This window comes from Nannospalax galili, unplaced genomic scaffold (assembly GCF_000622305.1).
Source record: "Nannospalax galili isolate Female #2095 unplaced genomic scaffold, S.galili_v1.0 scaffold842, whole genome shotgun sequence".
Lineage (NCBI taxonomy): Eukaryota > Metazoa > Chordata > Mammalia > Rodentia > Spalacidae > Nannospalax > Nannospalax galili.
Window position 1 is genome coordinate 1226230 of NW_008349291.1, and position 11328 is coordinate 1237557.

The 11328-nt window shown below is 54.2% G+C and overlaps 1 protein-coding gene and 1 long non-coding RNA gene across 3 annotated transcripts in view; one reads left to right on the top strand and one right to left on the bottom strand.

Annotated features, from left to right (window-relative positions):
- The window catches only part of Shisa7 (shisa family member 7), a 7444-nt gene extending 959 nt beyond the window's left edge, over positions 1-6485 (top strand). Inside the window, 5 exon segments of the mRNA XM_029570209.1 lie at positions 1-162; positions 1798-1952; positions 4102-4152; positions 5312-5461; positions 5807-6485. The exon segment at positions 1-162 is cut by the window's left edge and continues 33 nt beyond it. Coding sequence (XP_029426069.1) covers positions 1-162; positions 1798-1952; positions 4102-4152; positions 5312-5461; positions 5807-6447 — 1159 coding nt within the window. The 3' untranslated portion in view covers positions 6448-6485.
- Positions 6486-8792: 2307 nt separating this feature from the next.
- LOC115072619 overlaps positions 8793-11328 on the bottom strand; it is a 16619-nt gene continuing 14083 nt past the window's right edge. For both annotated transcript variants that reach the window (XR_003851657.1, XR_003851658.1), the window contains exon 3: positions 8793-8884. This is a non-coding gene — a long non-coding RNA (uncharacterized LOC115072619). The remainder of the gene's footprint in view (positions 8885-11328) is intronic.

Genomic DNA, 11328 nt, shown 5'->3' on the forward strand with positions numbered 1-11328 from the left:
CGGGGGCGTCGGGGGGCGTGGGGGCGAGGGCCCCGGAGGCAGCACGGCCTACGTGGTGTGCGGAGTCATCAGCTTCGCCCTGGCCGTGGGCGTCGGCGCCAAAGTGGCCTTCAGCAAGGCGTCACGTGCGCCCAGAGCGCACAGAGAGATCAACGTGCCCAGGTGCGTGTGAGCTAGGCGGAGCCTGGGGGCGGGGCCCGGCCACTGGGAGGTGGGGCGCTCGATGGAGGCGTGGTCTGGGCAATAGGAGGCGGAGCAATCTGATGGGGGCGGAGCCCAGGCCCTGGGAAGTGTAGCTAGCTGATGGGGACAGAGCCCAAGCAATAGGAGGTGGAGCAATCCGATGAGGGCGGAGCCCAGGCAGTAGGAGGCGGAGCAATCTGATGGGGGCGGAGTCCAGGCAATGGGAGGAGAAGAAATATGCTTGAGGCTGTGTCCAGGCGCTGGGAGCTGGAGCAATCTGACGGTTACGAGGCCTGGACACTAGGAAATACAGTAACCTGACTGAAGGGCAGGGCCTAGGCACTGGGAGGTCTAGCAACCTGATTGGGGGCGTGGCTGACAATAGGAACTAGTGCTACCTTGATGGAGGCGGGACCCAGGCAATGGGCAGTGGAGCGATCTAATGGGCGTGGTTACATAGTTGGGCGGAACGATTGCAGATGAGAGGCGCGTGGGGTCTGAGAATGGATGCGACAGAAGCACTGGGCGAGAACTGTAGAGGAGAAATGGGATTGGAGAGCTCAGACCCTCATTTGTTGAATAAATATTTCTTGAACACCTGTGGGTCAGGAGCTGGGAATACAGAATGGAGCAAATTCCAACCCTCTGGACAGGCCTGGCTTCTAAGTCCAAGTCCCCTGGAATCTGTGAGACATGCTATTTAACCTCCCTGTGCCTTTGTTCCCTTACATAAACAGTAGCGCTAAGAACAGACCTCGGTTTGTTCTGACCCTGAGTTGATTCATGTAGAATCCTGGCAGAATAAACGCTCACTAAATATTTGTGGTGGAGCCAGTGTGTGTGTGTGTGTGTGTGTGTGTGTGTGTGTGTGTGTGTGTATGTGTGTGTGTGTGTATACGTAATAGGGGAAAGCGCTGGCTTGGAGGGAGTACTGGTTGAAGGTCAGAAAGGGTCTGTGTGAGCTGGAGCTTGAGGAAAAACAGAGCCAGGCAGTATCTGTGTGGAGGGTATTCCAGGCAGAGGGAACAGGCATGAGCATGGGGTGACCTGTCTGTGCACGGTGTGTGAGGAGGTGAGGGGGAGCAGATAGAGGCTGAGTTTCTTCTGTGTGCTCTGAGGAGCCACTGGAGGTGGATGGAGCTTCGTGCGATGCCCTGAGGCTGTATGTGAGGGCAGACTGCAGAGTGAGAGTAGTCATGGTAGTCCAGGACACTGCAGCTGTGATTCCAGGTGGGAGAGGTGGAGAGCAGTGAACTGATGAGCGATGTATTTTGGAGGTCTAATCTGAAAGATTGCAAAGAGGAAAAACTTTTTAAAAGGCTTGAGGTCTGCCTACATAGATGAATAGGCCACCTTTTATTGCAACGAGGAAGGACAGAAAGAAGGTTCTGGCTTCAGGGTTGCACATGGCCAAATGGGAAGATGTGGAGGGACAAGGGAAGGGGCTCTTGAAGGAGCTTAGTGAGACTGGACAATATGTAGCCAAAGACAAACAGTATCACTGAGCTAGATTCTCCAGAGGAGAGGAGAGGAAGGAGAAAGATGCCTGGGTCCTCCCTCATCTGGCTCTCACCCCAGTCCCTGACCATCCATCCATCCTTCTGCTACCTCCAGAGCGCTAGTGGACATTCTGAGGCATCAGGCAGGGCCTGGGACCCGCCCAGACCGAGCCAGAAGCAGTTCCTTGACACCAGGGCTTGGAGGCCCGGAGAGCATGCCCCCCAGGACGCCCAAGAACCTGTACAACACCGTGAAGCCCTCCAACCTGGGTGAGTGAATGGGAACGGTGGCTGCTGCCTCGTCTCTGGCTATGCCCTCCCTGCCTGACCCTCCCCTCCTGCTGCTCAGCACCCCCCCACCAGTTTGGCTTCATCCGTCCTGAACCTTTCATTCCTCCCTTCAACACCCACCCTGCTCATCTTAGAAGAAATCCCAGAAAACATAAGGGGGCAGAAAAGGGTCTGGTCTGGTTTGAGGCATAGAAGGGTTTCTCCCAGAATGGAGAAATAGTCCAGGCTCAGGACTCTGGGTGACTGGGAGAAAGTTTATGAGCCACTCAGATCTGAAACCAGAGTTCTAAATGTCTTCAGTGTTAGGTTGAGCTGAGAAACTCTGTTCTGAAGGCAGCAGGGAGCCACAGAGATGTTTCCAGCAGGGGAGCACAGAAGTGAATGGAAGACGGCTAGATGCTGAGGCACACAGCTGTAATCCCAGAACTCTGAGTGAAGACAGGCAGGAGGATGAAGAGTTGGAAGCCAACCTGGGCTATATAGAAAGTTCCAGGCCAGCCTGAGTTAAATAGCATGACTCTGTCTCAGAAAACAAAGGACTGGGATAGACTGCTTATCTAAAAACCACCTTTAAGGGAGCTAGAGGTGTGACTCAACAGGAGATCATTTGACTAGAGATACAGTTCAGTTCAGTGGCAGGAAACTTGCCTAGCATGCACAGGATCCTGGGCTCCATCTCCTTAAAAGAGAAGTGGGAGGACTCTGTTTTCTGGAATTCATGTTAAAGCGAGGCATAGAGAAAGAAAGCTCAGGAAGCTGGGTTGATAGTCCCATAGTGAAAGGAGAGAGACTGAGCTGGGGTCAGGGGTGAATGGGACGATTTCAATAATACTGAAAGGACATTCAAACTGGAGTTTCTTGGGGTTTTGTTTGGTTTGGTTTAGTTTATTTTGCTTTGTTTTAATTTTATGTATATGAGTATTTTGCCTGCATGTATGTGTGTCTGTGTGTGTGAAATGCCTATGGAGGCCAGAAGAGGGCATTGGATCCCCTGGATCTGAAGTTAAGGACAGTTATTAGCCACCATACGGGTGCTGGAAACCAAACCTGGGTCCTCTGTGAGAGAAGCCAGTGCTGTTAACCACTGAGCCATCTCTGCAGCCCCATGGGTTTGGTTTTGTTTTGTTTTGTTTTGTTTTTTCCAGGGGTTTGGTTTTTATACAGGATCTCATGCAGTCCAGGTTGGCCTTTAAATTCCCTTGGTAGACGAAAAATGACATTGAGCTTCTGATCCTCCTGCCTCTGCCTCTCGAGTGCTAGGGTTACAGGCTTGTGCCACTGAATGTGGCTTTTGTTTGTTTGGGTTATTTTCCCTGACACAAAGTCTCATGCTGCACCTGGGCTGCCTAGAACTGTAGCCTGGGTTGACCCTGGATTCATGGCAGGTCTGCCTCAGCCTGGGGTGTGCTGGGGTTACAGTCATGGGCCACCATATGCAGCTGGATCTTGAGGGAGGTTTAATTCTTCAGGCAAAGAGGGAGAGGAAGGCATTGCAACCAGTATAACACTGCAAATGCCCTGTGGCAGGACACAGCTAGGGTTACACAGGTCTCTGAGAGAAGGGGAGGGGGGCATTGGGGACATGGAGGAAAATGAGGCTGCAGATATAAGCCGGGGCCAGGTTGCAGCCTTCAGACACTGCTCCCAAGTCCCACTTTATCCTTCAGGCAATGGCAAACCATGAAAAGCATCTGAGTGGTAGAGGGGTGAACACTGTGGTACTTCTGATCTTAGCAGTGGACTGGGAGGATGGTACCAAACAGGCCGGTCTGATGATCCAGAGGAAGGGTTCAAGTCAAGGCAGAGAGATGTAGGATCAGGAGGGGCCACCTGGCCTGAGTAATGAGAGGAAACAGGGTAGTATAGAGACCTCCCAGACCTCTGGCCTGGGTATTGGGGTGCATGTGGAAAAGAGGCATCTCATTCCCCAGCCATGAGCTTGCACCCATATGCTCAGGTCCCCAGCCTTGGTTTCCCCAATGGGGCCAATAGCATGGGTCGACCTGTAGAGCCCTAATAATGGGGGGAGGCAGTGCTAAACTGGGAACCAGAAGTGGCACACTTCCGGGAAGGAGTGCCAGCTGGGATGGCTATGACAATGACGTCACCTCCCTTCTCGGTCCCTCAGATAACCTGCACTACAACGTCAACAGTCCCAAGCACCGCGCTGCCACACTGGGTATGCAGAGGGCCGAGGCGCCCCAGGGATCGGGGTCCTTCCAGCCCCACTGCGGGCAGCCCCAGCCTGGTGCTGGGTGGAGCCGAGTAAGGCCCTATGAGCCAGTGCTCACATCTGGCTGGCCAGCAAGGCAGCTGCAGTGTCCTCAAGGGGAAACCAGAAGTGGTCATCTCCCTCCTGCCAAGTTTGGGGAAGATGCATGAAAGGCATCCCCAGCTGGGGCCAAGACTCAGTGGGGGCTGACAGATGCCAGCAGTTCCCAACCTGGAATGTACTTTCACCCTCAGCCACAGACCTGTCCACTGTGGCAGGAAAGGAAGGGGCTCCTAGAGGCTGGAGCTCTCACAGGGTAGAACCCCAGATCTCCCACTTCCCCAAGTCCTGAACCTCTGAAAGAGGAGGGCTGGAGCCTGAATCCTAGGTTGGAGGGAGAAGGGTTAAGGCATGGACCCCTGAGTCTGAGAGAGGAGGGCTGGGCCTGGACTCCTGGGTCTGAGGGAGGAGGGCTGGGCCTGGACTCCTGGGTCTGAGGGAGGAGGGCTGGGCCTGGACTCCTGGGTCTGAGGGAGGAGGGCTGGGATCTGGATTCCTGGGTTTGAGTGAGGAGGGCTGGGGTCTGGACCCCTGGATCTGAGGGAGGAGGGCTGGGTCTGGACCCCTGGGTCTGAGGGCGGAGGGCTGGGTCTGGACTCCTGAGTCTGAGGGAGAAGGGCTGGGTCTGGAGTCCTGGGTCTGAGGGAGGAGGGCTGGGCCTGGACTCCTGGGTCTGAGGGAAGAGGGCTAGGCCTGGACTACTGGGTCTGAGGGAGGAGGGCTGGGTCTGGACTCCTGAGTCTGAGGGAGAAGGGCTGGGTCTGGAGTCCTGGGTCTGAGGGAGGAGGGCTGGGCCTGGACTCCTGGGTCTGAGGGAGGAGGGCTGGGCCTGGACTCCCGGGTGTCTGAGGGAGTAGGGCTGAGACCTGGATTCCTGGGACTGACTGAGGAGGACTGGGGCATGGACCCCTGGGACTTGAGGGAGGAGGACTTTTTTCTAGATTCCTGCACTGAAGGGAAGAGAGCTGGGGCCTGGACCTTTGGTACTGAGGGAGGAGGGATGGGGTGTGGACTCCTAGGATGGAGGGAGGAGGCTATGCTGACTGGGTCTTCCTCTCTGCTGCAGACTGGCGGGCCATGCCACCGCCCAGCCCCTCTTTGCACTACTCCACACTGTCCTGCTCCCGGTCCTTCCACAACCTCTCACATCTTCCCCCATCTTATGAGGCTGCTGTGAAATCAGAACTGAACCGCTACTCCTCTCTCAAGAGACTAGGTGAGTCTGGGGAAGGGGAGCTCAGTGAATGGGCCTGGGGTTACATCCAGTACCATGGACAGTAGTCCAACAGGCCACCAAAGAATTGGATCTCTTTGGCTTTTCTCCAAGTTTATTCTGTAACCTTTTGGGTTGGTTTGGGTTTTGTTTTTTTGGTGATCCTCCTACCTCAGTTTCCCAAGTGCTGGAGTTGCAGCTATGAGCCACCATGCTGTGCTTAGCCTGGGGGTTCTTGCTGATCAAACTTCAGGGCCTTGTGCAGCTGGGGTGGAATATAAAGAAGCCCAGGGGGGGTGGTTCTGGATTGGCAAGGGACCCTCTCCGTCTTTTTCCCTCCTCCCCCAGCTGAAAAAGATCTGGATGAGGCCTATCTGAAGCGCAGACACCTGGAGATGCCCCGGGGGACACTGCCCTTGCATGCACTTCGGCGACCTGGCACTGGAGGGGGCTACCGCATGGATGCCTGGGGTGGCCCAGAGGAGCTGGGCCTGGCACCTGCACCCAACCCCCGGCGGGTCATGTCTCAGGAGCATCTTCTGGGTGATGGTGGCCGGGCTTCCCGCTATGAGTTTACGCTGCCTCGAGCACGCCTGGTGTCTCAAGAACACCTGCTGCTGTCCTCACCCGAGGCCCTGCGCCAGAGTCGGGAGCATCTGCTGTCACCCCCACGCAGTCCTGCACTACCCCCAGAGCCCACCACCCGGGCCAGCCTGGCTGCCTCGCACTCCAACCTGCTGCTAGGGCCTGGGGGACCCCCTACACCCCTGCATGGGTTGCCTCCATCAGGGCTGCACGCCCACCATCACCATGCCCTTCATGGCTCTCCTCAACCGGCCTGGATGTCCGACGTGGGTGGGGGTGGGGGCACACTGGCCCGCAGACCACCCTTCCAGCGCCAGGGCACCCTGGAGCAGCTGCAGTTCATCCCTGGCCACCACCTGCCCCAGCACCTGCGCACTGCCAGCAAGAATGAGGTTACTGTCTGAGGCCCTGGCTGAGGGCTGGGGGCTGAGGCCTCCCAGGCCAGCTCCTCCCAGCTGGATCCCAGACATAAGCTCATCACACACCCCAGGGGTATGACCAGATGGGCCCTTGGACCAGAGACCATGCCTCCTTTTGGGATACCACAGCGGATGAGATCTCTCTTCCTACTTTGTCACTGTTTGAAACAAGGCCTCCTTCCCATGATGTCATCACAGAGGAAGAGGCCTGTACACGAGGTCATCAAGAGGGAAAATGTCTGTGTTCTGTGATGTTGTTGCAGGAACTAAACCTCCTTCCCATGAGGTCACCACAGAGGAAGAGGCCTGCCTGTGAGTTCATCATTGAAGGCTATGTGCATTTTGCATGACATCACCACAGACTACTTTCCTGTGATGTCAGACAGACAATGCCTTGTCCCTTCCCATCATCTGTAGAAACAGAGACTCTTTCCCACCAAGTCACTGCGGAGACAGGTCTTGAGACACTTCTTGAGACTTGTTGACGTCATCTTGAGCTCCAAAGCCTCCTTTGCAATTCACATCACAAGGGAAACATTTTCCTCCTCTCTCTTTGCTATGGAGAAGACGTCTCCATCCCCCCAATGCCATCACCACAGACAAAGCCATCTTCCTGGGACACGTAGCAGGGGACCGTGCCTGCCAATTGTGTCCTCTCTAAAGATCAAACCCCCTTTCCACACCGCTGTCATGGGCCCTGCCTTCCTCCTGCAATGCCATCACCAGAGAAGGTGCCTTGCCCTATGGCGCCATCACAGGGACTGTGTCTCTTTGTGTAACATCATGACCAGAAATGACCACCTGCTCCCAGGACCTCTCCAGGATGAGGCCGTTCTGTGGTGTCCCCACCAGATGTCACTCACTTGAAGGCGACACTAGGAGGCACCTCCATTGCTGCACTGTGTTTCGAGAAGATGGGGCATGCCCAGTTGAGGGGCACCCTGGGAAGATGCCAGAGAAAGCGGGCTGTCCTGAAATGTAATTTGAGGGGTATCAACACCAGGGAGGCCCAGACAATGGTCCATCTGTGGGGTGTTGGTGGTGATGGCCTCCTTGCTTGGATATTGTCGCCAAGAGTTTCCTTCTCAGAGGCAGTCCCCACTCTGAGTGACCACTAATAGACATGGTGTCATCAGAGTCCTTGCCTCACTTCTCTGTACCTGGCTTGATGGCTTCTTCCCCTGACCCAAGGGACATGGCCAACAGGATGTCCACCAGCCCCTTTAAAGGGAAGTTGGGCCCGAGCAGTGAGTCCATGGGGATGGGATCCATGGATGAGCTTCTGCTCCAAGGAAGGCTGCTCTCACCCACCAGGCCCCTCCCTAGAGTCCTGGGACTTGTAGTTGTGCCAAAGGCTGGTATCACTCCTTTCTGCCATATCTGAAGACATTAACTCTGTCAACAAAGTCCTCACCTCCTATCAGAGGGGAAGGTTTGGGGTGTCCATGCTGCTGACTTTGCCAATGATGACATCAGTGCTAACCAGTGTCTGCCACTCACGTTGGCATAGCATTTGGAGTCAAATGTTAACCGTATCATTTCCCAGGATTCCATAAGACCCACCTCAACTAGCATATCATCTTCCAGGAATTACCTCTACCTACAGGGTCACCATCATTGTCCCCCAAGATTTCTCACAACCATGGTGTCCTCATCTCCCAGGATCACCAAAACATGCTGCTGTCATCACCTCCAAGAATCCACCACAAACATGCTGTCCCCATCATCTCCCAGGATCTAAATGGCATGTTGTCATCATCATCTCTTAGAATCCACCACAAACATCTGCTTTCATCTCCCAAGAGCCACCACAGCCATACCGTCATCATTTCCCAGAATTCACCACAGCCATGCTGTCCTCATTTCCCAACATCCACCACAGCCATGCTGTCATCGTCCAGGAGCCACTATGACCATGGTGTCCTTGTCTCCCGGGATGTACCATGACCAATGAGTTCCTTACCCTCCAGACGGTAGCACTATCTAGCACAGCTTGTTAGGACTAATGGTGCCAGTGTTCCTCACATGTCTTCATAACTGTGATGGTATCACTTCACAAAATCCACTTCAACTATGGTATCCTCATGTCTCATCTGTGATCTCACTTCCTGGGATTCAAGCAACTATGAATCATCAGCTCCCAGGATCCATGACACCTAAAAGTGTCATGAGCATCATCTACAAAAATCCATGAAAGCCATGGTGTCATCACCTCCAAGAACCCATTTCAACCACATCCCAACATAATTCATCAGGGTTCACTGTAATCGTGGTGCCATCACCTCCCAGCAGCCATAAGAGCCCATGGTGTCTTCATTTTCCAGGACTCACTTCAACTCCAGTGTCTCCATGTCCTAAGGTCCATGAGAGCCAGTGTGCCATCATCCACTGAGATCCACCATAACCATGGTGTCATCACCTCCTGGGATCAAGACAACAAATAGTATCATCACTTCTCAGAACTCACTTCAGCTGTGACATCATCACCTCCTAGGATCTATGACAGTGTGTCATCATCTTCCAGGACACACTACGACCATGTGCTTTCACCTGCCAGGATCCAACATCTTGGGGTCCAAATGCTGTGATGGGCTGTGTTCCAGTTGTTCTCCTGAGCCCCATGGCAGTTACAGTTCCTCCCTTCAGGGGACCAGCACAACAGGCCATTCTCCCATTCCCTCCAATGGACTACGGTGGAGCCAGCTGTCCCGCTCTGATATCACCCCCACTCTGGCCCTTCTTGATTATGTCACTGCCTCTACACTGAGTAGAAACCTGGATCAACCTCAGGCACAGACTTGGCCTTGGCCAGCCTCCTTTTGCCCACTGGTGAGGGCATCCACACTCTTCCTGATACCACCACTGCCCCTCACCCAGCCATCTGATCGGTGACAGGGTCAACCCAGTGACCTCTCCACAGCAGTAGAGGTGGGCTTCCCAGCCCCTGGATGACATCCCTGCCCCACCCCACCCAATCCCTGGTACTTGGCCCCTACCAGGATCAGAATTTGCTGGCTTGGGCCAAACTCTCCTCAGAGACCCTTGGCCCTGTTGGAAGGCCCCACAACTGATAAACCATTTGCTGACCTGGCCCTGGGGTGGGTACACCTGAGAGCAATGGTCCCTACCACCTGTCACCTGCAGGGTCCAAGGGTGCTCCCTCATCCCTCTCCCTCTCCCTAACACACTGGGGAGTGCCCAGGGACTTCAGGGAGTCCCCAGTACCCAGTGCACAATCTCTCCCTACCCTCAGTTCTCTGTACATATAGCCATGTTTCAGGGGGCGGCCATTCCCCATTCTTAAAGGGCTACATGCCCCCCTCCCAGCCCCCCAAGGCGAGGGGGGGGTCTTCTCCCTCCTCTGGGCCGCCCCCTCCCTCTTTTGCTCCCTCCCCTACCAAATATTGGCCCCTCTGCTCATCCCTTCTTACCAAGAGCCTGGAACAGACAACTGGCCTCTAGGCTGTCACCCCACTGGGAAAACTAGGAAGTTACCACCGATTCTCCTAAGCTCTGGTGCCAGGTTTCCAGTCTCCTAGCTAGTAGCAGCTGCCGTGGACACCCCCCATCTATTCTAGGACCTCCCCTTAAAGTACTTAACATTCCCACAGAACACTCAGCATTCTCCAGCCCCCAGCATTTAGGAGAATAGGGGGGTACAGGATATTTCTGCTTTTGTATTCTCTCTCTCTTCCTCTCCCTCCTTCCCTCCCTCTTTCCTTCCCTCACCTCTTCCAGCCCTGATTCTTTCCAGGAATCTACCCATCCCTCTTTTAGCCTCTACCCTCCATTCACCTGCCTGACCCTGGGGCCTTAACCTCTCATCTCAATAAAGCCATAGTGGGGAGAGGTCTCAAGGGTGGGCTAGCAGGCCCTGTTCTGCTCCCCTCACACACCCATGCTTCCAGAGCTGGGACCCTGCCTTCTGAGTCTTCCCCCTGCTCCCCAGTAAACACACAAACACATGTGGGCACAGCATGCACATCAGTGCAGGAAGGCATCTCCACTTCTGGCTGGGGGTTGAGGAGGGGGTGTCTGAGACAAGTGCCACACCAGAGGACTCTCCACACCTCTGTACTCCCCTTATTCCCCTCCCTACTCCTCCCTCCAGTGCTGGCCCCACCCTTAACTTCCTGGGGAGGACAGCAGGAGGACTTGGTATTTTTTTGGAATAAACAGTTGTTTTTCCTGATTTGCAGTGTCAAGGTTTCCTACTGGGAAAAGCCAGGCTCCACTTAGCTGTTCACTGGGAAATTGGGTACCTCCTCCCAATGTGTAGTGGAGTGTTGCCATGGCTACTGGCGTACTGACATTTGTCAAGAGAGGAGCTCCTAAAGATGTTTCCTGAATGTTACCCAAAAAACCGGGAGTCAGGAGCCTGAGAGATGGCTCAGTGGTTAAAAGCACTGGCTGCTCTTGCAGAGGACCTAGGTTCGGTTCCTAGTACCCACATGGTGGCTAATAACACTCAATAACTCCAATTCCAGGGGCTCTGACACCCTCTTCTGGTCTCCATGGGGACTGCATGCATGTGGTGAACTTAAAAACATGTAGGCAACACACTCATACACATAAAATAAAAAATATTTTTTTAAAGTTGAGAGTCATAGGAGGGGCATTTTAATGTGCTCTTCGGTTGTCATTTTTGTTTGTTTTGTTCAGAAAGGGTCTCACTATGTAACCCTTGCTGGCCTGGAACTCACTTTGTAGAACACACTAGCCTTGAACTCACAGAGATCTATCTGCCTCTGCCTCCTGAGTGCTGAGATTAAAGGCATTTTTAAAAAATATTTATTTATGGGGGCTGGAGAGATGGCTCAGTGGTTAAGAGCACTGACTGCTCTTGCAGAGGACCCAGGTTTGATT